The sequence below is a fragment of the Hipposideros armiger genome, unplaced genomic scaffold (assembly GCF_001890085.2).
Source record: "Hipposideros armiger isolate ML-2016 unplaced genomic scaffold, ASM189008v1 scaffold_25, whole genome shotgun sequence".
NCBI lineage: Eukaryota > Metazoa > Chordata > Mammalia > Chiroptera > Hipposideridae > Hipposideros > Hipposideros armiger.
This window is the reverse complement of record NW_017731375.1, coordinates 3416351-3442287: the sequence shown is the minus strand read 5'-3', so window position 1 is coordinate 3442287 and position 25937 is coordinate 3416351. Positions and strand designations below refer to the sequence as shown.

The following is a 25937-nucleotide window of genomic DNA, read 5'->3' as shown; positions in this document are numbered from 1 at the left end:
GTAACAGAACAGGGTGATAGTGGGCAGAGTGGTCCAGGCAATCCACTGGAGAATGACCAGCACAAATGGCAACTTTCAGTGGGGTGGGAGCAAACATATCAGAATGGCGGGGAGGGGCAGAATGTGTATAGTTTTCAAAAAACTCTCCCAGAAATTCTGGAAGAACGTAACCTCCTCCTCCTTCCCCAAATGATCAAGTAACACTGATCAAAATAAGTAAAACCACAACAAGAGAATGTCAGATAAGCTAGCTTATTGGGAAAATTATTCATTCACATAATTGTTCATTTATTCACTCATCAATCATCAAAGATTTATTTGTACCTCTAGGCATCAAGCATGCAGAAATGGATTAGACATCTCTGTGTGCTTGAAATTTTTTATAATAAAATGTTGGGATAAATGGATTATATAGAGATGCCGCCTTTGAGAATCTAATAGTCTGGATCGGCGAGGTTTCCGGAGGAATGGACAGCGACACTGAGTCTGGGCTAGCCAGATAGGAAAGCGCAGGCAAGGAGGTTCCAGGGAAGACGCTGAGTGGGTGTGGAACTTTGGTGGGAGATGAGGTGGTGGAGGCAGAAATCTTCTTCAGAGTTTAGGATTGCATCATCAGGTTTGCATTTTATGAAAAAAAAAACAAAACCTGATCATCAAGGTAAATAATGGATTGGTAGAACAAACAAACAAACAACGTTAGAGAACTGATGTGGGTGCCAATGTGAGCGATGGCCAAGCATGGAACCAGGATCTGAACAATAGCAAGAGGCCCTAAAATTAAGAGGGACAGATTCAAGAGGTCGTCCTGGGGGAGAATGAACAGGACTGAGGGACTGAGTGGCTGTGCTGTGAGACAGAGGGCAATTGCTTCGGTGCTGTTTGGCCTCCTCATCACCCCCTTACTCTTTCAGCTAAGAGCTCCCCAGTTTTCCGTTGAGAGTTTGCTTCTATCTGTCCCACTGAGTAGAGTTTCCATGGAACCATCATCCGTAGGTTCTTGTCTTCTCTGGCTAAGAGGGTGATCACGTGACCTAAGCCAGGCCAGTCAGTCTTGTCCTCCAGGGAATTTGGAAATCTTGGCCTTGGCACCTAGATCCTGCCTTGGTTCTTATCTTTTTTGAAGTCTCCTTCTTCAGTTATTTTGTTTTTCTTTTTTCCCATAAATTTTGTATGACACCCAAAAGCCTTCTTAAAAAGTCATGTTTTAAACTTCAGTTAGTTATTTTCTGTTGCTTCAACAAGAAAACCTCAACTGATTAACATGGCCATGTGAATGGTGGTGACTTTCACTGAGAGACAGAAAACAGGTGGAGGAGAAAGTTTGAGGGGCGTTTACTTGGGAGGAGGGTGGGCAATTTGCTTTGGGATGCCTATGGAAAAATAGAGAAAAATCCACAAGTAGGCCCCACAGACTTATATGGAACCCTGAAAACATCACACCACACAGTGTAAAAGCCGTTTCTGGCACTTGGACATAAAAGTCCCCCCCAACAGCCTGACCTCCCCAGGATTTATCCAGACTTCTCCAGGGTGGGGGGTAATTCTATGGGGAGGCTGACACACCCTGCAGATGCCCCAGAATCAGTGGGGGAGAAGGGATAGGGCCCCATTCTAGGCACTGGGATCCCTGTGTCCTGGCTGTGGTACGCTCACTGAGGAGCTGGGTGACCTTGTCCCAGTGCCCTCCCATCTCTAAGATTCAGTGTCCATGCAAGTAAATACAGGGTGGAATTATATTGAGGGTTCTCCAAAAATTCCAAAAAATTTTAAGTTTACATGCGAAAGAGTCAGCTGTACTGGAAAACTGGGTTAAACGAGTCTTAAGCCTGATTCTTTACTGCAGGACTTCGCAGGGTCTTAAATTCACTCATCTGTGATGCAAACCTCTGAGAGAGGTGAAGTCGAGCAGCATTTCTTATTGCATGTCTACCCAAGAAAACTCCCCCTCTCCCATGATGAACCCGTGAAGAGACATGTGCAACTAGCCGTGGTCAGAATGCACTGGCAGAAATGCTGGGTTAGGGGGTTTCTATGGTTGTTCCAGCCCAAACATTCCCTGATTCTGTGCAGCCAGTGTCCTGTATCCCTCCTGTTTCTTCCACTCGCCTCATGCTTGGGGCTGACTGACCCCTGTACTCTGTTCTAAAGTGGTTCTCCCAGGGAACAGCGTGTTTGAATGCCTATGAAGTCACTTAAAGATCTAGTCAGGCTCACGAAACCCCCAGCAGCTTAAATGGAAACAACGCCTCCCCTCCCCTTCCCCACTGCGCTCAGAGCACAGACCCAGGCCCAGCCTGAAGGGTTTGCAAAAAAAAAAACACCAAAAAACATGCTTTAGTGTGCATTTGGGAAAACAAAGAAAACCCTGCTCTTTTCTGCTCCAGACAGTCTGAGATGCTTGTGTGCCCTTGGGCCTTTACCCGGTTCCCTCATCTGCCTCGGACCTGGTACTAAATTGGTTCAAGGTTTGGAGGAAAGCTTCAGAGGAAAGGATGTTTAGAGTTCTTAAAAGCTGAAGTCACCCTAAGGACCAGAGGCCCAAAGACCTCCATGGCCGCCAGAGGGCGATCACAACAGCATCTGTGCGGGAAGCTGCTCCCAAGAATAACAGCAGTAAATTGCACCTAATGTGTTTATGGACGATGGACGCTGAAGGGTGCATGTGTGCATGTACATGTAGGTACAATTGGGTGCCTGGAGCTAAGACTTTGAAAATCTGCTAAGCACAATAAAGTAAAACCTGCACCTCTACTATATATTCACAGGATGTGGTCAGGTAGTTGGAAGTTCCCTTGAAGGAAAATGAGGTAGAAGGAATCAGAATAGCATTTAAATGAAAGAAAAAGAATTCTCAGTGGCATAGTTGGCGTTGTGGTCCATGTGACAGCATGTGCGTTTTTTGAGAATGCATGTGCACATGTGAGTATGTGATTGAGTATCGATGTGTAAGCCTGAGTGCGTCAGCGTGTGTGTGTGTGTGTGTGTGTGTGTGTGCAGCTGTGTATATGTGCAGGGCTCATTCAGACTTTCCCAGCTTGAGCAGACATCAAGGAAGTCTGGGCAATACTTCCTCCAGTTCCTGCTCTCTGCCTCCAAACAAACAAACAAAATCATTCTTACAAGTATTTATGGAGCCTCTAACACCCGGGCCCCTCCCCAAAGGCATCTGGAAAAGCTCAGACCTGGCTAATTTAGAGGAGGCACTGGACGAAGGAAGGCGCTGGGGGCAGAAGTGATGCCTCGCATATGAATGACTGTTTTGCAAAAACACTTTCTCTTCTTTGATGCTCCCATACAACCCAGTGAGGGGGCGCCAGACAGGGCTTGTGGCTCCCTTGCTCAGAGGTGACGTGATTGGCCCAGAGTCACCCATTCGGGAAGTGGAAACATTGAGAACCCAGGGGTCCACATCCCGCCATCACTACTTTTAGCTGCACAGCCAGCATTGGCTCTGAGCAAAGCAGGGCAGGCCTCCAGGCAGAGTGTGCCAGTTCTGTGCCACGTGTGACAAGAGTGCATCAGTGTCCATACAATAGGCCCTTTAGGAATAAGTTGTGGGTCTTTGCCAAGATGAGGTAGAATCTTTGAGGATCTTTGTAGATGAGGTTGGGACGCAGCTTTGATGGCCTGTGATGTAGAACGCAGGTGAATTAGTGCCATGGTTTGGCGTCCCTAGCAGCTGTGTGACCTCTGGCAAGCCACTTCACTAATTTGAGTTTTGGTGGTTTTTTTTTTCAATCTATAAAATGGGGGCACTCAGATGCCCCCTTGAGGGTGGGACGGTGTTGGGACCGAAGGAAAAAATATGAGCGGAGTGCCTAGCTTACTGACAGAATCAAGAAAAAGTGCCACCAGCCTGATCTGTCCTTGGTTCCTAAGAGTGAACAAGTCAACTCTGGGGCCCTACTGGCCAAGCCCCCTCCCTTATCCCGTTACTTCCCTCGCCCTCCTCTGCTTTCTCCTCCCTCTGGGCTCTTGGTTGCTCCAGCAAAGTTCCCAACTTAGTCTACATGACGCTCAGAGCAGCCAATGGGAGGCGGAGCTGGCGTGGGTTGTTTTTTTTTTTGCAGGGGGGGGGAGGGAGGGGTGGGCCCCGCGTCTCTAGTGTCTGCCCTGCTCAGTGAATGGAGAGCGCGAGCGCCGGCCAGCTCGCCCTGCCGCCCTGTGCCCCGGCCGCTGACGCGGGACTCCCGAGCCCAGCCCCAAGCCGGACCTCCCCGGGCTCCGTGCCCCACTGCTCCAGCCCCAGGACCCCGACCCGGCCCTCGCTCCGGGCCGCGGGCCAGAGGGGACAGGGGGCGCTCGGTACCTGGGCACTCCGGACGATGCGCAGCGGGGCAGCGCCAGCCCCGCCGATGGAGCTGCTGCTGCCGCCGCCGCCCGGCGCGCCCCGCTCCGCCCGCGCCCCGTGCGCCTGAGCGCCGAGCTCCTCCTCCGCGCCCACTCCACCGCCCGCTCCCCAGGCCGCCCGCGCTCCCCCGAGCCGCTCCGGGCTTCAAGCGTCTTGCCCCGCCGAGGCAGCCTCCTCCGGGCGCGGGCCCCTGCACACCATGGCCCCCGGGCGGACAGGGTCCGGCGCCGCTGTGTGCGCCCGCCTGGCGCTGGCCTTGGCGCTGGCGAGCGTCCTGAGCGGGCCCCGCGCCGCCGCCTGCCCCACCAAGTGTACCTGCTCCGCCGCCAGCGTGGACTGCCACGGGCTGGGCCTCCGGGCGGTTCCCCGGGGCATCCCCCGCAACGCCGAACGCCTGTGAGTATCCCTGCCCAGCGCCATTCGGGCCACCCACCTGGGTCCCACAGAGGGGCCCCAGGCGCTGGATCCTGCCTTTTCCCTTGGTCACCTTGAATGCGTTCCCTGCTCTGACTCTCCCTCTCCTGGATGGGATCCCTCACGCTCTCTGACTTAGGGGTTTGCGGTTTTAAGCAGGTCTGGGGTTAGAGGTCTGGACGAAGCCCCGTGTGATGAGTAGAGTAGTGCCTCTCCTGGGCTGAAGGCTCCAGATGCAGGGCCCGCTGACAGCTTCCAAGCAGAATGCTGGCAGGAGACGAGGGGAGGAGAGAACACTGCGGCCAGGGAGGTGTTAGGGCGAGGGTGTAGGGTCTGCGCTCCTTAAGGAGGGGGTCGAAGGGGAAAGCTGAAGGGTGATGCGGCTTCAGGGCGTGGAGACCGGAGAGAGGGCCTGAGACTGTGACCCGCGTGGAGAGCAGAACGGACGGGCCAGCCGCTCTCTGGCTGCCCTTGCGAGGAAAGTTGAGAGTGTGTGTGAAGGTCTAACTTCTGAGGAACCGAAAGAATTCAGAGTGGGTGCTCGCAAAACCTGCCCTGCCTGGAGCGCAGCCTTGGAGATGCCAAGTTGCAGCCCGGGTGAATTTTTTATTGCCTGGTTATAAATGCCTCCCCAAAAGGGCTGGAGAATGGAAATGCTGACAGCCCTTTAAATGAGACCGAGCGCTATAATCTTACAAACCGCACTCAGCCTAGGATCCTGGGCTTGGCAGCCAGAGGAGAGGCACTTGGAGAGTGGGGTGGATTGACCCTCGTTTTAACCTCAATTGTGCAACCAAATATTTACTTTTCATATGTCAACGTTTTGGAAACATTTATCATTTTGATCCTCCGACCAAATTCAAAACTTGGATTTGGGGTGGGTTCTTCCTAGCCCGCAGTTGGGGAGTTGGGGAAGGAGCAAGAAATGGTGGAGCCGGTTGGAACTGGCCTGGGAGCATAGCCCAGAAGTGGGTGACGGTTTGCTGGCCTGTGGTAGACTTCTCCAGTTCCTGTTCTCCTCCCATCCCTCTCTCCACGTGTCTTAGGGGTAGGTGCATGAGTCTTCCATTCTGCCTTCTTGACTTTGAGCTGGAAGAGGGTGGTGATGAGAGTGCAACGAATTCTCCTAGAGTGTGTTATCCCTGTTAATCACCTCCTGTCACCCCATTTCTTCCCTTCCTTTTCTTCTTTACATGGCCCTGGGTGGAGGTGACTCTGTAGAACTGCCTTTCTCCTGGTGCGTTCCTTTCACTCAAACACATTTTCCCCCCCAACTGCAGTGATTATTGTGTGAGGTTGAACAATGCGATTCTAGAGGGTTGGAGCTGAACCTTCATTAACACGTAGAAAACAAGGCTAGACGTGTGAAATGACTTGCCCAAGGTCATACCCCAAGTTGATGGCAATAGAAGGACCAGAATCCAGGCTCCCACAACTTAATTCAGACAGTATGTTCTACCATACCAGCGAAAACGGGGTTTTAGTGGTACTTTTGGATACCTATAACTTATAAACTAAATTCCCCGCCCTCCTCACATCAGGGCCAGCCACATGAGTTAGTGAAATAATAACTGTGGCTAATGTTTAATGAATGCTTTTCCTGCTCAATTTGTTTACATGCGCTATCTCTTTGAATCTCTGCAATACTCTTATTAGTTACATAGGTAATGCTTATTATTTCACTTTACAGTTGTCACTTGCTCAAGGTCATGTAGCTAGTTAAGGGTTTAAATTTGAGCACGTCTGGTTCCTAAGCCCACACCCCCTACCACTCTGCTAGAGATGCTTGGAGCAAGGGCTAGTTTGGGCCAAGATCCAGAAACAGAAGAAGGTTTTGGAAGGGTTCTGGCTGGGTCTGGGTCTTGGTCTAGGCAGCTGTTGCTGCTGCTTGGGCTCTACCTTGCACCATTCAGCTTACTTAGACATTAGCTCTCCTTTTGGGGTCTTGAGATTGCTTCCGCCCCATCTTCAAAATCATGTTGCATGTTTGGGACACCAAGGAGAGTAGACCTCTCTCCCCCTGGCACATAGGAAGTCTTCAAAAGCTGCAGGCACATCACTGTAGTGAGGAGACCACCCAGCCACCTCCCCCAGGAGACCCAGGCAGCTCTGGGCTGCCCATTTGCTCTATAGCTGGAGAATCCGGGTAGAGACTGGCGTCCTGGCAGCTCCCGTGGGCCCCCTGCTGTAGTCATGGTCACTGGCCTGCGTTGGCAGAGTAGGAGGTGCTTTGGAATACCTGTGTCTCAACTGCCTTGGTTCTGGTCACTGGTGCCTCTTTGGCTGGGGTGCAGGGGGGCGGTGGGTGGGTGGGGGGATACGGCTGCCAAGGCTGGCCCTCATTCTAGTCTCTTTCTTACCCAGGAGAGGGGGCAGCCTTTGGGAGCAGGCTAGGCCAGGAGGGCTGCAGGGGTTGGGGGCAGCCACCAACGATCCTTCAGCCCCTCACCAACTCAGTCAACTCAGATGTAGCATTTCAAGTCTGCAGACTTCGGGGGGGTTGGGGGGGACATTGGGCATTCCTCTGCAAAGGATTTCTTTAGGGAGGGATTTCTCCTTTCTTTCCTTCATTCATTCAACAAACATCCCTTGAGCCTTTACTGCATTCCAGTAACTGTATATAAAATCATTGCATATACAGAAGAAAGCCAGAAATTCAACTTAAAGAATGTAAGCAAAGGATGGGGAGAAGGAAACTTCCTTTAGGGAGGCCTTTAAACTTCTCAGGGCTCAGCCTCCCATGGGGCGTACGTTTTGTCAGCACTGCAGTCAGATGCTCGGGACCTTCCCAAAGTCCACTTTTCTGATCTCAAATGTTTACGTTGTTTTATAACAAAGAAGAAGCATTTTTTCTCCTTTCTTTTTTTTTTTGCGGCTCTGCCTCCTAAAGAGGCTGTTCTGTGTGTGTGTGTGTGGGTGTGTGTGTGAGGGTGTTGGTGTTCCTTGGGATGTTTCTGACCCCGAGGCCTCATCCCCCGATGGTGTGCCATAAAAGAAAACCTGCGTGGGGATAATGTGGTCACCATTTGGACTTTGCTTTCAGCCTGGAATAGGGCCTGGTGAATTGTTCGTAATTGGGCTGCTATTGGAGTTGGGGGTCTGTGTTCCAGCTCCTTCTCCATAATGTCAGCGCATCTCACAGAAAGAGAAACTCTCTGTCGTTTATAAACTACTGACAATCCTTTTCCCTTCAATGAGGAGGTGACACCCACAAGAAAGCTAAATAAACGCAGAGGAGAATTCAGTGTAATTTATTATCCGTGCAGCAAAGATAGAGGTCTGGAGGAGAGGAAGTGAATGGTGGTGGCTGAAACAAAACATTTACCATGGAGCACAGAGTAAACAGATGTAGCATTTACCCTTCTGAGTACAAAAGGAGCCCACAGATGTAATTCTTCTCCAACCACAATCTCGGCCTGGAAAAGAGGAGACAGATGAAAATGAACTCTCCTGTGGGGCCCCTTCTCCCCGGCCAGCCTACAGGCAGGCAGAGGCCCACTTCTCACCCTCAGCGAGGCGGTGGCCTGAACAGCGGAGCGGGGCAAGAGTGGACATCTTTGGTTTTTCACTTGGCTCCGGAACATGCTGGAGACTGCTGTATTTAAATAAACATTTCCTGTTTGCGAAGGAAAACGGGCGAAAGGCTGAAACGTGAGAATGTGGTAACTTAATTTTCTCCATCACTCCAGATGACGGCAAACTTCGCTGGTGGTTGGGTCCAATAAAAACCCACACCGTATCATAGGCTTTCCCTCACTTGACCACAGAGGTCCCGAGGTCAAGTGGGAGACTTTCCAAGATGCTCAGCAGCCAAGCCCTGCCTGCTGGCACTCCCTGCCCTCGGGGCCAGCTAAGAGAGCCAGGGGCAAGCTGGCAAATCATGGGGCCTGTCTGAGTGGGTCATGACGATGTGGCCTTTTGGGAAGCACAAGTGCTCTCCTGGCAAGCCTGCTGGGCTGGACATGAGCAGCTGAGCGCACACACCTCCAGTGTGCTGTGCAACTCCGGACAGATTGCTTTACCTCTCTGGGCCATGTTTGCCTGAAAGTCGAATTCTAGTGTAGTCTGAATGATTTTTCATGCATGGACCTCTTCCCCAGTATCTAGAACAGTGCCTGGTACATAATAGCTTTTCAACAAATATATGTTGACTGAATGATGACTTTCAAAAATGCAAGTCTTTCTTTCGTTCTTACAAGTGAAAGATGGGCAATTACAGATTTGTATTTTTATGTATGACTTAGGGCAACTTACTAGTACCTTATTACATGAGTTAATAAGGGTTTCTAAAATTTGGCTTTCGTAAACTAGAATTATTTCCTTACTAGAGTTACCAAGGATTCCTAATGAGAGATTCACTCTGGAGTCTGGTTGCCAGGCGTTGCTTAGCAACCTTACAAAACTCCTACTGTGCACATGCCCAGGAAAAGAGCTAGAAATCCTGAACACTTAAACCATAGGACTTTCTAATCAGGAACTCAGCAGCATCACCCTGCACCCTCTGTGGCTTTTGATGGCAGCTCTTCTCGTATTGTTTGATGTATTTGTAGGATCATTAGGATTTGCTTTTGCCGATCATCTGGGTCTTGTATTATTTCTGCATATTAGCCATTTTGATCGTTATATTGTTTCTCTCCAGTTCTGTGTGTTGTCACTGAGTTCTTGCTCCCCTGGAAGGGGAGAACAGTGGGTCTGAGACTTGTGGGACCTTTTGTGTCAACTAAATGGGCTGTGGCAAGGTTTCAGAGCCCAGTGCCTGGTTCAGGCGTGGGCTCTGGAGATGGCTCCGGTTTGAATTTCGGCTCTGTTATGCCCTAGCTGTTGTACCCTGGGCAGCCATTCCACACCTCTGGGCTGCAGTCTGCTTAATCCCTTTGCACTGCATTCCCACACCTGTAATACAGGATGACAATTGCATGGGCCCCGTGGGAATGTCGTGCACGTGGCCCATGGCAACCATGTAATGCACTCAAAACAGTGCCTAACACAGTGTTTTGTCAACTCCTGTTCCTTTTCCTTACTTGTAAAGGGCGCACAGTAAACGTTCCTCTTGGGGAGGATTAAATGAAATAACGTGCAGGAAGGGCTCAGCACAGTGCCTGGCACGTAGTCCTCCACATGCCACTAATGATGGTGGCCGCGGCTGGTATTTGCCGTTCAGCTCAGGCCCCATTCAGCTGGAAGGTTCGAGACGCCCCCTCGAAACGCATCCTGCGGAGGTCAGTTCCGGGCCTTAGGTAAGCTGCCCACACCCTCGTGCCTGGCTTCCTCCCTCTCCTCTCCCGCTCAGCCCAGGTTGGCCTCCCTTCCATAGAGGGGATTACAGTTGAAGAGGTTTATGTCTTTTCCATGGGTGTGCTGCTTTGCGGGATATTTAAATAAAGAATGCAGTTTACTTATTTATTTTGGGGGATTGGGTTTTCAAGGGGAATTTTTGGCCCTGACTTTTTTTTTCAATGCTCATTCCTCCTGTCTTTCCCTAAATACCTCCTCGCACTGACTTCCCATGTCGGCCTCCATTACTGCTTTTACTTGAAACAGCTGCATTTAACTAGCATGCTCCACCCTCATTATGTAAGGTGGTCTTAACCCTTTTTTAGAACTGCTGAAAAGAAAAAAAATCGAAAACCAAGGCTTGGAAGCTTTTCCGGAGGGCTTTTCTGAACCACCACCAGTTCCAGATAGGATAGATGGTAGAGGGGGCCTGCCCTGGTGCAGGGTGTTGACTTTTCAAGGCTCTCCATTATTTGTCATTCTCTGCAATTTAAATCAGGCTCGCCCAGGTGGGAAGAGCTCACAGTGGGAACCCTCTGCTTCTCTGTTCTGAAGACCTGGGTTGTGTTTTCTGAGTACTGTCATTGCTGGTCTAGCAAAGGCTCTATACTTCCCTCCCCTCTCACTGTGATCTTCAGAGGTCTGTTGCCAGCACCATCTCTGATACAGCTCCTCCCTGTACCTTTGGTGGAGGGTGTGTGACTCAAAAGTCCTCAATGTTGAGCAGATAGGGAGGTGGGGATAGGAACGATATTTGTGGGTAAGGGTGTGGACTCTAGAACCAGATGGGGCTCCAGTCCTGGTTTACTACTTACTAGCTGGGGTGACCTCAGTTTCCTCATTTGTAAAATGGTAATAATAATAGTATCCCCTTCATAGGATGGTGTGAGTATTGAATTAACTCACATGGATTGCTTCAATCACGGTGTACCCTCCATAAGCAATATTATAATTATTACTATTGTAATCCTCACTGACTAGTCTTCCTTCCAGAGCATGCTCAAGATGAAACCTGATTTGGAAAACAATATGACAAATTGTTAGGGTTTAAAGGGGTTCTCTTGTCCAAGTTCCAACCACGTGCATGTTGCTCTTCCACCAACATACAAGGTGTGATCAAAGAATACAGTGAATGCTGCTGCCGAGTGCCATCCAAAGGAAAGGCAGGGATCTTCAATACGGGAAATGGCGCGTCGAACCTTAGTAACAGTATGTGACAAGTTTCAACTTGTTCAGTGCAGTCAGTTGGGTGTGAGCTATGGTTGAGAGAATGTGTGTTTTATAGTGTGCTGTAAATCATGGATCATGAACAATGTATTAAATGAAATAGGCAAACAATTTCATCCTCCATCATGACAAAGCTCCGTGTCACACATCACTTCTGGTATACGGCAATTTCTGTCAAATAAAAACATTACTGTGTGTCCTCATCCACTTGATTCACTGAATCTAGCACCGTGCAACTTCTGGCTTTTCCCAAAAGTCCAAACTGCCATGAAAGGTAAACGTTTTGAATCGATTCAGGACACTGAGGCAGGCACGACAGCGCAACTAAAGATACTCATGAAAGAACACTTCCAGTACTGCTTCAGAAAGTGGCAAGAACGATGGCACAAGTGTGCTCGAAGCGAGGGGGGGTATTTTGAGGGGGATTGATGGCAATGTGTCTTTTACTCTAATAATTATTTTTTAATTTAAACATTCACCATATTTTTTTATCATGCCTCGTAATTTTGGAGAAAGTGAAAGTGGTCATTCACCTTTGCTTGATTACATCCAATGGTGAGGAACTCAGTTGTTCCTAAAGCAATTTATTCCATTTTGAAAAACAGTTCTAAGAATACATTTTTCTTTGGGGGTTGAACTTTTCTCCCATTGATTGTTGTTACACAGAGCAAGCATATCCTTCTTCTTTCAAATGATAGGATTTCAAAAATCTATTGCTGTTGGGTTTCCCACCACCCACTTAGCCAAGTCTTCTCTTTTCTTCCATAGATTTTTATAATGCCCTCAACTATTGTGCATGTACTAGACTCTGAGACAGGCTCTATCCGCATTCCTAGTCATCTTACTCTAACTAGGTTTCAGTTTTCTCTGCCTGTATTACTATGAGACCGTCTGCTCTCCTATCTTGACTTTCATCAGTGCATTTTAAAGGGACATTTTCACTTTGGACAGCCAGCCCCTGGCTTAGCCCACGCTGACCAGGCCGCTCACTGCACCCGCAGTGCCTCCCCAGCCCTCCCAGCTGTTGGTCCTGTTCTCTCTCGTTCATTCTTCCCAGGCCCAGACCTGTGCAGTTGACTTTTTGAAGTCTAAGTGCAACACTTTGCATTTATCCTAATTAAATTTTGGCCCAAAAGGTTTCATTTCATCAGCTTTTCAGAAACATTTTCTATTTTGATTTCCCCCCCTAGCGTATTAACCGCTGCTCTCCTCGTTTCCTCTGCAGTGTCGGTGACCTTGCCAATGGAGCTTTAGCCAGGTTGTCAATATAGTCAGCAGGGTCCTGCCTGCTTTTCTCAACGTCACTCTATGGTCTGGGGTGTGGATTACGTAAATATATGGTCCTGTTCTTTCTGGCTGGGATGGATGAAATTGTTGAGGTCTTATTGGCCCATAGCATCTTCTTTCCCTGGGGTTCTGTTGTTCATATTTTCTCTGGAATGAATTCCTATTAATGCTTAATTCCTTTGTTTGTTGAATTTTCTCTAACCTCTTGGTTTCTCGTAGCACTTTCCATAATGACTTTAGCTTCATTCTTGTCCTATTAGGCCGGTGCCAGAAGCCCCACCAGTATAGGATGTGGTGTGTGTGTGTGTGTGTGTGTGTGTGTGTGTGTGTGTGTGTGTGCTATTCTCTCTTGGAAAATATTTTAGCTTGAGAAATTAAGCCCTTATGTCAGCAGCAGAGCTCATCTGAGAACCCTCAGTTTCTTACTGATTTTCTTTACCAGCTTGGGGGCCCACTGGCACAGGCTCCTTTGCTGGGGTACTGCTGGGACTGGAGGTGATGGAGGATGAAGATAGAGAACAGAGGTCTACAGGCCCTCCCCCAATCTCTATAAATCACCACCACAGCTGCCGTTTATTGAGCCCCTCTCTGTGCCTGGCACTGCTTTTTCACACTTGCCACACATGGACTCGCTTCATCTTCTAACAATCATGTGAGGCAGGAACTCATACCATCCTGCCTGTGCAGATGAGGAATCTAAGTCACAGAGGTGAAGGCCCTTCTTCAGGTAGGAGCAGCAGAAACAGGGTTCATCGGGTAGACTGGTCTTAGGTCTACCCTGCAACCACTGGTCATGTCATTCCTCCTAAATCTTTTAAGACAGCCCCTTCTCTGTCTTCCAAACTCAATTCTCAAAGAACAACTGGAAGGAAAAAAAAATGAGTCCCAGTCAAACCAGTGAGCATCTATTCGATGCAAGGCATCTGGAGAGGAATGCCAGTGCCATGTTCTGGACACCTGGTGTCCAGATTGGGGAAGTAGGTGGCGTTGGAGCTTGAGTAGGGTTTCCATAGGTAGAAATGGGAACATGGTACAATGTCTGTGGTTGCATGGAACCTAAGAGAGGAAGAGCCCAATTTAAAATGATGGGAGCTGCTCTTTCAGGAGTTTTATCTAACAAGGGCATTTGGAACAGAATCCAGTAGGTCAAGTCTTAGGGAAGAATATCACGTGATTATGTGGCTAATTGTTATTTTTTTAAATTTTTGAATCTAGGGGATAAACCCTCCAAGAACAGTTTCAATGAGTCCTCTTGGCCAGTATTTTTCCCCACAAGTATCTGCCTAGCTCTGGGCAGGAATTGCCTTCTTTTCCAGTTAGATGTACCACTCGCTTTCTCTCAGCCATGATCTCCAGGCTCCCCCACCTTGAGATCAGGTCCTACTAGAACAGACGAATATAAGATGCATCCTGGCAGGAGTGAGTGTGACTCCACGTCTCACAGCCTTATCACTGCTTGTGTGGGCTCAGACTCCTCTTCTCTGGTCCGAAACGCCAGTCTGGGTTCCTGACCCCTGATTCATTCTGCACTTTAGCAGCAGTGTGGGTTGTGGTTCCTGAAAGTCTGCCAGCACATTTCACCACCCACCTTGACGCCCTCTTGAGATTTTTGGCCTTCCTAGCTCCTGTCTGCTGCCCAGCACACCCATCCCTTGTTCCCCTGCCCTCTGCCATCAGTGTTTACCTTGACTCAGGCTGGTCTGCATGGGGTCGAGTCCATGGTCCTCTTCTAATCTGAGGTTATGGGTTTGACATAGACTTATACATCGTGTGCACCCCTCCTGGAGCCTGAGCTGCTCCTGGCCCCTGCCATGACCCTTCCCTTGGCCTCTTGCTCTCTCCTGCCCTTCATGCAGCTCTCCATAGTGCCGGCACTGAACCTGGACTTTCACCATCCAAGCCTCAGGTCCTGAGATTGGATTTGAGCAGAATTTTTGTGACCTGGGCCTTCACTGGAAACTGGCGATTCCCAACGCATGGTTGAGTCCTGGAAACAACGTCAGACGTTGTCCTCATGGCCCTCTGAAGCCGTTTTTGGTGCCCAGAGTGGTGTGTAGAGGACTCCAGGGCTGGACTCTGTCCAAGATGAATTACAGCATGCTCCCGAGCTCCCTGCAGCCCAAGCAGAGCGCAGAGTAGATTGCGCTATGACTGGAAAGCCGTCCTCAGCAATGTGTGGCAGGAATCTCTGGAATGTCTAGAACTTTCCTGACATTCTCTTTTTTTCTCCTCCCATCTCTGCCCAGCTCTAGAATGTAAGTAGACAAGTGCTTTATATGTGAGGTTTCTAAGTGGTATTAATGGGAAGCCAATGAGGAGTATAATTCGATGTTCCCTAAGATGAGTAGAAAGACCTAGGCAGGATCCTGGTTTTCATCATTTTTTTAAACTGTGGGACGTTGTTGGAGTATCTTTCGGCGTCTCATTTATCTTATCTGTAATCTTTAGGATGGTAGGAATAACACTTCTCTCATGGAGCTGATGCAGGGTTTAAATGAGATCAGATATGCACAGATGCCTCCTCTATTCAGGCAAATACTTGAATTAGTCCACCTGCAATGTCTGATTGTAACCACGAGATTCTGTACCTGAAAGGTGATCAGGGTTCGTCTTAGAATCTTGCACTCACAAGTGAGGAAACCTGATGAGCTTGGAAAGCCTTGCTCAGAATCATCCATGTCTTCAAACTCTTGCTGGGCTTCTCCTGTTCACTCATCCAAATGGATCTCTCACAAATGCAAATAGAGCCTCACACCAGGCACGCTAGCCACCCACCCAGGCAGAGTTCAGAGGACTTTTTGCCTAAGTAATTAATAAGTGTCAGTTTCCAAGAAAGTAGAACCAAAGAAGGGGCGGGCTCCATGAAGGAGGGCTGTTTAAAAGAGCTGTTTATGGAGTGCCTACTATGTGCCAGGAACGACGATGAATAAGCGAGAGAAATGTCCTCATCTTAGAACAGCTCAAAATGATAGGAAGTCAGTCTGGGGTGTCCCTCCCCGCCAAATGACTGACAAGGGGAAGGCCACCATGCTAGGTGCAGAGAAGAGATTTATGAGATGGTGGGGGAAGTGCTAGAACAATGAAGGATATGACACCAAGCCCTCAGGAACCACTGATGAAAGCAAGCCCCGCTCATCCCTTTTAGGGGGTAAGAATATGTAGAAACATTCACACATCATGAAAAAAAGAGCACATATAGAATTAAAATAAAATAAAAAACTCGGGGAAAATATTAATCTGAGAACAATTGTCTCTGAGAAAGCATTCAAGTATGCCCTCCATGGCTAGCTGGCAAGCTGCGCGGGGTCTGCGTTTTATTAGAACCCTAACTCTTAGAGCACTGACCTTATTTGAGAAGCATTTCATACACACGGACACACAGCACAGCAGCACTGAGGCGGTGATGAGATACAGGGCCTCCTTCCAGAGGCTAGCTTCCCCGCCCGCGCTGTTCCAGCTGTTACCAGACCTCTGGCCATGGTTCCCCTGTGGTGCTGAGTCCCTCATTCTCCTCTTGTAGCTTTACCTCAACAGGTAGGACTTCTCCCCGGGGGAAATGCGGGAGGGGGCTTTGGACTGAAACTTGCTCTTGGGGCAGCTTTGTGGGGTAGGCTGTGAGGGAACCCGGCTTTGCAGGGAAGAGTCTCAGAACTGTCATTGGGCCCAATTTCGTTTCCGAGATCTTGTCTCACATCTGGAGACCTGCCGTGCCTGCACGGAGGAGGGTGGGTCTCAGGCAGCGTTCACTTAGTGCTTTGGAATGGAAGCCCTGTGGCTTCCAATAGCTCCAAGAAACACGTGCACGACTTCCCCTCCTACTAGAAGTTGGCACTTTTCTTCCCGTCCTCTGCCAGCTTACAAGGCCTGCATTTCTGCCATGGAACTCAGCTCTGTCCCTCCCACTCTCGCTTCCTCCTGTGGCCAAGAGACTGTCAGGCTTTTGAGGTCTCTCTGGAGATCATCTCGCCGCCCCCTCCGCACTGACCGCGGCCCTCCTGGAGGGGTCATCAGGAGAAGTGAGCCCTGCCTTCCGTTCAGCCTCGTTCACAGCATTTCGTGCTCCATAGAGATCTCTTAGAGCCGTAGGAAGCTTCTGCCAGCCTGGGGAGACAGAAGAGGGGCCGAATCTAGTGCAAAAAATACGGACGTGTGGAGCCAGAGGGCAGAGGCACCAGATGGGTGATTTCGGATAGCAGGTCATATGCTGAGGGCCATCGGCACCAAGGTAGCTTGTTTAGCTTCTAGAATGGGAAGGTCTCAGATAGGAAATCTGAAGGGGGAGGAACGCTGGGAACCAGGGCTGGAGCAGGAATCCAAAATGGGAAGGCCACTTACTTCATGGGCGTTTTTAACAACCCTGGTGCCCGCCCCCCGCCCCCGCCCTCTAATGACTTCATACCACAGGATGGTAACCAGCGCGCCCTGTTTACTGTCAGGCATACATGCTAATACTTTCTAAAATGTTTCCCATAAGCTTCTTCCTGCCATGTGCCCTCCTTGTATGTTCTAGAAATTTCCCAAAGACCGAAATCTCCTCTGGGTTCTCTCCTAACTGGGGCTGCATGCTGATTGGAGCCATATTCAGCCAGGAAGCTCTCTTCTGCCTTTAAAACAGGAAGCATCTCCCTCCGAGAAGACTGCACTCCAGTTTCCTTTGTCTGTGTTGCTAATGAACAAAGGGGCCCTATTGCAAAACAGCATTTCATGAGCAGAGTGGGCCGATAGCACCTCTTGCCAAATGTGACTGTGTGGAGTTGTGTGGGGGGAACAGCTTTGTCAAGAGGAGGGCTGAGGGAGAAGGCTCTGGGGAAGTCGTAGCCACGGCAGCATGGTGCAGTGGGTAGAATGCTTGCCCGGGAGTGTGGGGACCTGGCTGCGCCTCAGTCCCACCGTGTGATCTTGGACAAGTCACTTGGCCTCGGTTTCCTCATCTCTAAAGGGGGTGAGGGTAATAGACTGGAAGATCTCCAACGATCCTTTCAGCCTTATGCGTTCTTATTTCTGAGGGCTGGGATTTGGGGTTTAGACCTGAGCCAACATCCAACCAACCCAAGGGACTTTCTGGAGGCAATAGAGAGGCCAGGACAGCTGCTTCAGGGAGTGGCTGGTCCTTGATTAAGGCTCAAATAATTAGCTCAGCTCCACAGTAAGCCTTCTGAAATTAGGAAAGAAAAAGATGTTTCATTTCAAAAATAGCAGTTGTTTCTTACAACTAACTGAGTGGCTTTGGGCTTTACATACTTGATGCACAGACATAATTTCCCTTCCTCTACAGCGGTGCTGTTTAGAGTATTCACGCCGGAGTTAGTGTGACCTGGGCTTGAATGCCGTCTCAAGCTAAGTAATCTCGGGCATGTTCTTTAATAACAACCTGCTTCCCTGGGTTGCTGGGAGGATCCAATGAGGTAATACATGTCAAGCTCAGAGGACAGAACCTGGCACTAAATAACCGCTCAAAAATCCATTATTCTGAGGACTCACTGCTGCTTAGCAAACCACCCTAAAACGTGGTGTTTTGAAGCAGCACAGATTTTATCACGCCACATGATTCTTTGGGTCAGGGTTTTGGCCACGGCTAGTAGTGTGGCTTCTCCCTGCTCTTGATGTCCGAGGCTTCAGCAGAAGAGTGCGTGACTGACTGGGGGAGACTTGAACAGCAGTGTGCTGGGATCCCCTGCAGGCTGTTCTCTCATGAGTCTGGCACCCAGGCCGGGTTGACTTCAGGGCTGTGCTCAGCTGGGACTGCTGAGCAGAGCACCTACATGTGACCTCTCGGTGGGGCTTGAGCTTGCTGCAGTCAGGTGGCCTGAGAGTTATCTGACCGCATACATGGAGGCTCAGAGCTCCGAGAAGAGCTGTGCCAGTGAATAACTCAGATATTGCGTGGCAATTAGGAACTAGCCTTAAAAGCACCATAGTGTCTCTTCTGCTGTAGCCCAGAGTCAAGGGTGGGGACCTCCTTTCGAAGGAAGAAGTCCCAAAGACTCTGCCGCCATGTTTTAAATCCTCTATAGCCGTATAAATAGCATCCCTATTTTCTACAATGTGTAACTAATCTCTCAACTAGATTAAAGCTGCTTGATGGCAGGAGCTGTGCATTTCTCTCCAGAGGCTTAGTACAATGACTGCGGAAATAAGACTAAGTCTGTATGTTTTTAAAAATCAAGTTGGTTAGGCAGGAGACTTGGTGGAAAGACCCTGAGCTTCAAAGCCAAGGAGATTTAGATTCAGAAAAAGTCTGTATTCAAAATGTACCCTTTGGCAAATCTAACTTGTCTTTTTAGACTCAGTTTTCTCATCCAAAAAAATAGAGACAGTAGTAACTGTCTCATGGATTGTTGTATGGATTAGGGATAATATTGGCAAAATGCCCAATACACACTTGACGCTAATGAACAGTGTGAGGCCTTGTGGGTCTGTGGCAAGCACACAGATGCTCAACGAGGTAGACCCGCTTTCAGATCCCGTTGCTTATTGTTCTGTGACTACTGTAAGTCCTTTTACCTCTTTCAGTATTAGGATCCTCATCTATAAAATGGGGGTAATAGTAAATGCTTTTAGGGTTCTTGGGAGGATAAGAAATCCATTATGTAAGCTTCTAGCTCCATCCCTCACATACAGTAGGTACTCAATACATAGTATCTACAAACTGAGTAGGCACAGTTAACAATTGTAGTTCTTCTATTTGTATATTGACTCATCCATGATTTTATGCACTGAGCAATTGTTGACTGAATTGCTCACAGTAGCAGATAACTCATAGTAGCCTCATTGCTCAAGGCCCTGCATGCTCGGTTGTGTTGATGCCTAGATCTGGGCAGATACTTTCCAGGATGAAGGGCATCCCATGGAAAGGAGCTCACAGGCCCGGGCCAACAGCTCAGGACAGCACTATGTTTGAACACATGTGCAATTGAGTTTTAATTGCCCTTGTTGGCTTTTGACCTCAGAGCACCCCTGGCTTCCTTGAGTTATAACGATTTTGTCCAGACATCTGCATTTCTCCTTTCCTCTTTGAATCCAACCTCTTTCTTATTGTAACTACAAGCAAGCGTGCTAACTCTTACCTTGTGTCTGTTTTTGTTGTTGCCTTTCTAAAAGCATTGTTTTCCTGGGTCAAGTTTGGCCACCTGTACCAGCCTTATCTCTGTGTACCAAGCCAGGACTCCAGGTTTCATTTTCTTAGATAACTTGTTGGACCTAAGGCTCTGTCAGAAACTATTGACTAGGAGCGCTTCCTTTATTTTCCTAAGATCTCCCCAAAGCCCCAACCATACATAGCCTGTTCTAAAAAAAGAATCTAGATAATCCGCTCAAGTAAACTAACCTGTCTTTAAAAAAATGCATAAACAATATTTTGCAAGTGATTTTGAGGCCATTCATGGCCACCTCCCCAGGTGGCATATTTCTTCTGAACGCCCTACCTGTTCCAGTGATATTGATTGCATGGGCTTCCGGGGTTTATCTGAGCTCTACCGAGGACCCGTGAGGCTCTCTTACGTCTTCTTGCTTTTGTGTGTCTCTCCATCCCCTCCACTGTAGTAGACAACGGCTACTCCATTGTGCTTTGGCTACCCAGGACTCAGGCTCCCTTCCTAGCAGACTATCATCTTCTTCATCCATGGCATATAGTCAGGTGGATTGGATCAGAGACCTTACCCTCTCCCAGTCAAGGGATGGGCTCAGGACCCAAGTCAGTTAGATTGGATGCTTTCTCCTTGGACTTGAAATCTTGACCAGTGGGACAAAGAGATTGGACATGATGGCTTGCCATTTCATCTGAGCACTTGTGTAATGACCAGACATGCCTGCTTTCTTTTCCCCGGACCTGTTCTTAAGGTTCCCATTGAATCTACAAGTCCCTGGCAGCCTTCTAGTGAATTCCCTTTTGCTCAAGTTCATAAACTTGTAACCAGATAACTCTAACTGAGAGAGCCACAGCCGACAAACTTCTGGGGAGAAAGTGGCATAATGAGAAAGATTATGCCTGGCTTTGGGAGAAAGGCAGACCCAGATTTGAATCACAGTTTTTCCATTCACCAGCTGGGTGCCCTTAGGCAAGCTCATTTTTCTCTTAGGGTGTCAGCATCATTGTAAAATAAGGATAATGAGTCCTGAAACCCTGATCCTCAAACTTGGCTGCATACTGGAATCACCTAGGGAGATTTAAAAATTACCAATGTCTGGGTTTCATCCCCAGCCATTCTGATTTAATGATTTGGGGGTGCTTCCTGGGTGTTGTGATTCTATAAAGCTCCCAGGTATTTCTGATGTTCAGCAGTGTTTGAGAAAACTGACCTAAAGGAATTCTTCAAATCATAGAGAAGATAAAACAAGTTATGTAAAATACTTAGCATAATGCAGGGATTGATAAAAGTTATTCTTTTTCTTTCCTTTCTTAAGGTAAACGAGAATCACTTGCTTTTGCTTCTAGCACAATTTTCTTTGTTTGGAGTAGTCATAGTGATGCATGACAACCACAGTGCAATATAACCCCACTTATTTATACCATTTGAGGTGAAGGCCAATCGTACATGTAGCCAGAATTATGGGATATAAAAAATATGATTACTTTCATATCTATGGAATGACTGGGGTGAGTTCAACAATGCTTTGTGAGAGCATTCTATGGAGTAACTGTTTTAATGGATAGATGAAATTGATTTATAATTACCATGGCAACAACAAAATTGAGTGTTGTCTTCCTGAAGGACCTGAACCAGGACCCAGATCTGCCTTGCAACTTGCTGAGTGACCTTGGCTCAAGCAGTTCATCTCTAAGTCCTTGGTTTCCCCAGAGCCCATTTTTTAGTCAGTGCAGGTTCAACAGAATTGTTTAAGCAAATACATTGTTACGGACATCTGTTAAGACAATGCTGAGAAAGTCCTATAGGAAGCAGATTGGAAGCAGGGCCTTGAGCCTCTTCGAGGAGATCGGTATAGATGTTGGTTCTTTCATCTCTTCTCAACCCTCTCCCATATCTAGCCACGTGGGAAACTCTCCAAACCGCGATTTTTATAAAGTCCTTTCTATAAAGAGGTTACAAAGGGGAACTTCCCTTCAGCCCAGTGTTTCTCTACCTCAGCACTAGTGACATTGGGGACTAGGTATTCTTTTGTTGTGCAGGATCATCCTATTCATTTAAAAACAGTTAGCAGCGTCCCTGAGCTCTACTCACTAATTTCTGCAGCATACACTACCCCCGCCCTAGCCTGACAATGAAAACATGTCCCTAGACATTGCCAGTCGTCTCCTGGGGGACAGAATCACCTCTGGCTGAGAGGCACTGCTCTGCTCTAGCCCAACCTCAGTGAAGTGTGTTTAAATTAACAAAGAGCGTAAATGTGTATGTGCAGCGGTTAATCTCTGTAGTGCCTGCAGAGGTTTTCCCAGATGCCCGTGAGCCAGACAGCTACCAGGAATCCTTACAGCCATTGTTACGGTCGGGGGGCTCTGAGTTAGCGAGAAGTTAATAGTAATAATAACCAGGGCTGTCATTTATTGAGTGTTTATTATGTGTTATGTGCACGGCTAAGTGCTTTATGCATTACATTGTCTCAATTAATACTTACATTGACGGAGTTTGCAAACCAGTGGCTAGTAGGCCAAACCCAGCCCTCCAACGTGTTGTGCTTGGCTCACATGGCATTGGCTCATATAATTGTGTTGTGTTTTTTTGTTTTTTTTTTGTAATGTCAGTTTCTTGCCAACATTTTAAGATTGGGTGAATTCATATAAAAACCTATTTCTAGCTTTTTCAAAAATTGGGAAATTTGGCAACAGGAGGTCAGCTTGGCTCTATGGTACTAATTGACTGGCTTTTCGGCAACAGATGTCTCCTTTTCACTGCAGTCCCCACCACTCCCTTAGTGATTCTAACACTGAGACTGTGTGTCAGCTGCCGTTTGGCATCATGTCGTTTTCTTCTGCTTGGCCCAGCTTTTCTCGTTGATCCCATCTCCTGGCTCCTCTCGGCTGCTGTATTTGTGGCTCTTTCCTTATGTCCACGCTCTGTTTCATGTATTACTGTTCTCGTTTTTTAAAGATAGAAGAACTGAGCTTCAACCAAAGGAAGGGTTAGACCAAATTCACACAGAAAATAAGCAGCAAATCTGGGAGAGAGCCTGAGCCCCCCTACCCCAGCAGCAGAGCCCTGCCTGGCATCCCAGGGAAGCCGCTGGTAGCCTTCCTGCACCCTGGGACGCTCCAGCCGGATCTTCTGCCTCTTAGGATTTGCTCAGAGAGCCAAATCTCAGCGTTCCTTTTGCTCACCAGGAAACCGACATGTCACCAGGATGGGAAGAGTGTCCTCTGAGTGTAGCTCCCAAGCTGCGTCTGTGCCACTCTTTGGTGTGTGTCCAAGGGCTGCTCACACACTCGCACGTAGCTGAGGGGCCAGCTGGTGTGTGTGCTTCTGCCTGAGACAGGCCGCTTGCCTGCGGGGAGGATGTGATTGCTTTAGGAAATTAAGTGGGAGTGATTAATTAGGAAATGTACTGAGGACTCTGGAAAGAAATAGCAGAAAAGAAAAAAAAAATTGGAACCCTAAATACAGAAATGCTTCTGGCCACATGGCTGAGGATACGCGTTCAGTGGAACCGAAAGCTTTCAATCCCATTTTTCTGGTGCTGCAGCTTTGATACAGCCCCCGTGCAGGGGGCTGCTGGAAGGAACCATGGAGTCAGCTGGCCCAACCTTTCCTCCCAGCAAATGGTCACTGAAGGCTCCGAGACCACAGAGAGCACCAGGAGAAGCTGGCAGCTTAGAAGGAACAGCAGGGTTTGAGACGTAGGAAGACCTGAGCTTGAGTGGTTGGTGCATTCTTGCTGGATGTATAACCCTGGGCAGGTCTGAATCTGTGAACAGGCTTCTCACTGGGAAATCAAGGTAGTGCTGACTATTGCCAAGGGTTGTGGCGAGGAGTGAGTGAATAGAAGCATGAACAATGACAGCTAATAAGTGATATGTGCCAGGCACTGTTCTAGCACGTTGCCTGTGTTTTCTCAATTTTTACAACAACCCTATGAGGTCGGTACTACTATTAGCTCATTTTATAGATGAAAAACAAAGGCACTGAGCGCACCCATTGTTTACTCAGTGTCCCCTAGCTAGTAAGTGACAGAGCCAAGTTTCCCACGCAGTCCGACTCAAGAATGCACATTCTCAACCACTAAACATTGTGCCTCGTATGCCAATTATGTAATTTATAGATTACACTATGTCATTAATAAATAGAGCATTTATGTATGATATAATTTATATATAATTTTTAATGTGTGATATAATTTACATAAATTTTTAATATATAAGGTGTTATGTTAGGTTGAACCCTATGGATTGTCATTTTTGTTGGTAGAAAAGGTTGAATAATAGTGATTTTGGGGTGACCGGTTAGCTCAGTTGGTTAGAGCATGGTGCTGATAACACCAAGGTTGCCGGTTCGATCCCCGCATGGGCCACTGTGAGCTGCGCCCTCCCTATAGAGTCAGCTATGCCATTGTAGCATGAAATCAATGTGTCACTGATGACCATGGCTGTTCCCCAATAAAATTAAAATAATAATAAGTGATTTTATAGAGTTCATCATAATATATGATTCTTAAGTCATTTTGCTTTCTCTTACCCTCTTTGTGTGTGTGTATTCAGAAAGTACACACACACACACATGCACACACAGAGACTCAGCGGGTTTTCTCCTCCATAAACCTGGGCCGGCACCCCTAACACGTGGAGCTGCTGTACCATATCAGTCAGACAATGCGTGTGGAAAGCACCTAGCACAGTGCTCGATAAATAGGATCCATTGTTATTATCCGGTCACAGCCGTGGCCCGCACACCTGCGGGGTCCTGCTATGCAATACACCTTCTTTCATCCCCAGTGGCTTGACTTTTGGTTTGAGGGTCTCCGTGTACAATAAAACTTTTAAGTTACAGGTGAAGTATTGAGCCCAGGAGCTATTTTTTATTCCATGGGATTTTGATATTTTCAATATGCTTCAGTCTAATACAAAGCTTCCTGTCAGGCCAAGCTGAATACTGCTGCCTTCCATGCATGTAAGAATTACGGCGCTGCCAGCATGAAATACCACCCTGCTTAGCCCCGTAGCTCCTGCCTTCTGGGTTTGCACTCGGGTCCTCACTGTACAGTCCCCTGCTGTTCTTCCTGAGTTTTTGGCCTGTCAGTCAACCTTCTCTTTGGTAACTCTACCCAACTCCAGTCCCATCTGCGGGTTTTAACACAATGAAAGTTCTTTCTGACCTCTTGGGGTGTGGGTTCTGGGTCTTGGCAGGAGAGCTGTGTGGTGATGGCCCTGCCCGCTCCCCCTAAACCTCTTGCCAAAATGAGCTTGGAGAGATTGGTGGCCCAAGCGGAGAAGAAACCAGGCTGAGTTCCTTGTCTTCAGTCCTGGCTGCATCTGGCTAGGTATTGTCAGTCCTTCTTGTCAGCAGGGGGGATCGTGAGGAGACTAAATGAGGAGCCCGCCCCCTTCCTGAGCCCCTTCTGTGTTCCCAGGTGTCCTGGGGACCAGAGGAAGTAGCCGGGTGGGGGTCGTCTGGGCCTGGAGCTTCATAGTAACCAGAAGAGCTCACTTTTACTGAGACCCCATGGTGTGTCAGGCGCTGTGCTAAGGATTTATTGTTTCATTTAATCCTCACAAGAATAGGATTAGGTCCAAGTCAGGCACAGAGAGGATAAACAGTTTGCTGTGGTCACACACGTGACAAATGGTTAAGCTGTAATCCAGGCCAGTCTGTTTGACCCACAGCTTTGGTTTCTTAACCACCACATTCTCTAGCTTATAGTCTTCTTGCTTTCGAGGTGCTACCAACTGGGCTCCCCTGATTGCAAAGCAGCAGGTTTTACTGATTCCTACACGTAGAAACAAATGCAGAGAGATGCAGGTGGTCCCTGAATGAAAGCCCTGAGATCTTGTGATCTCAGCTCTTCCCCTGGTCTCTTCTGTGGAGTGGGGCGTCCTGGTGCGAGTCCCAAATCCTGTCAACAGGAGAGTCGGGGAAGAGTTGTGCAGGACATCAAGTCCAAGGGAGTAAGGCAGTACTGGAACGGGACATCAAGTCCAAGGGAATGAGGGAATACTGTGAACGAACCAGTCCTTACCCCACCAGTTTGCTCTTACAAAGAACAACCTTACCATGCCTATTGCAATGGCTATTAAGAAAAATCAAAACTAAAAGCTGAGGAAATAATCAGTGCTGGTGAGGATGTGGGGAAATTTAAATCTGATATAAAATGGAGCAGCCTCTGTGGAAAGCAACATGGAGGTTTCTCAAAAAGCTAAACATAGAATTACCATAGGACCCAGCAGTTTCACCCCTAAGTTTATCAATAGAGCTGAAAGCAGGGACTGAAACAGATACTT

The 25937-nt window shown here is 48.2% G+C and overlaps 1 protein-coding gene across 1 annotated transcript in view; it reads left to right on the top strand.

Annotated features, from left to right (window-relative positions):
• The first annotated feature begins 4101 nt into the window (after positions 1 to 4101).
• SLIT3 (slit guidance ligand 3) overlaps positions 4102 to 25937 on the top strand; it is a 590035-nt gene continuing 568199 nt past the window's right edge. The window contains exon 1 of the mRNA XM_019635932.1: positions 4102 to 4747. Coding sequence (XP_019491477.1) covers positions 4551 to 4747 — 197 coding nt within the window. The 5' untranslated portion in view covers positions 4102 to 4550. The remainder of the gene's footprint in view (positions 4748 to 25937) is intronic.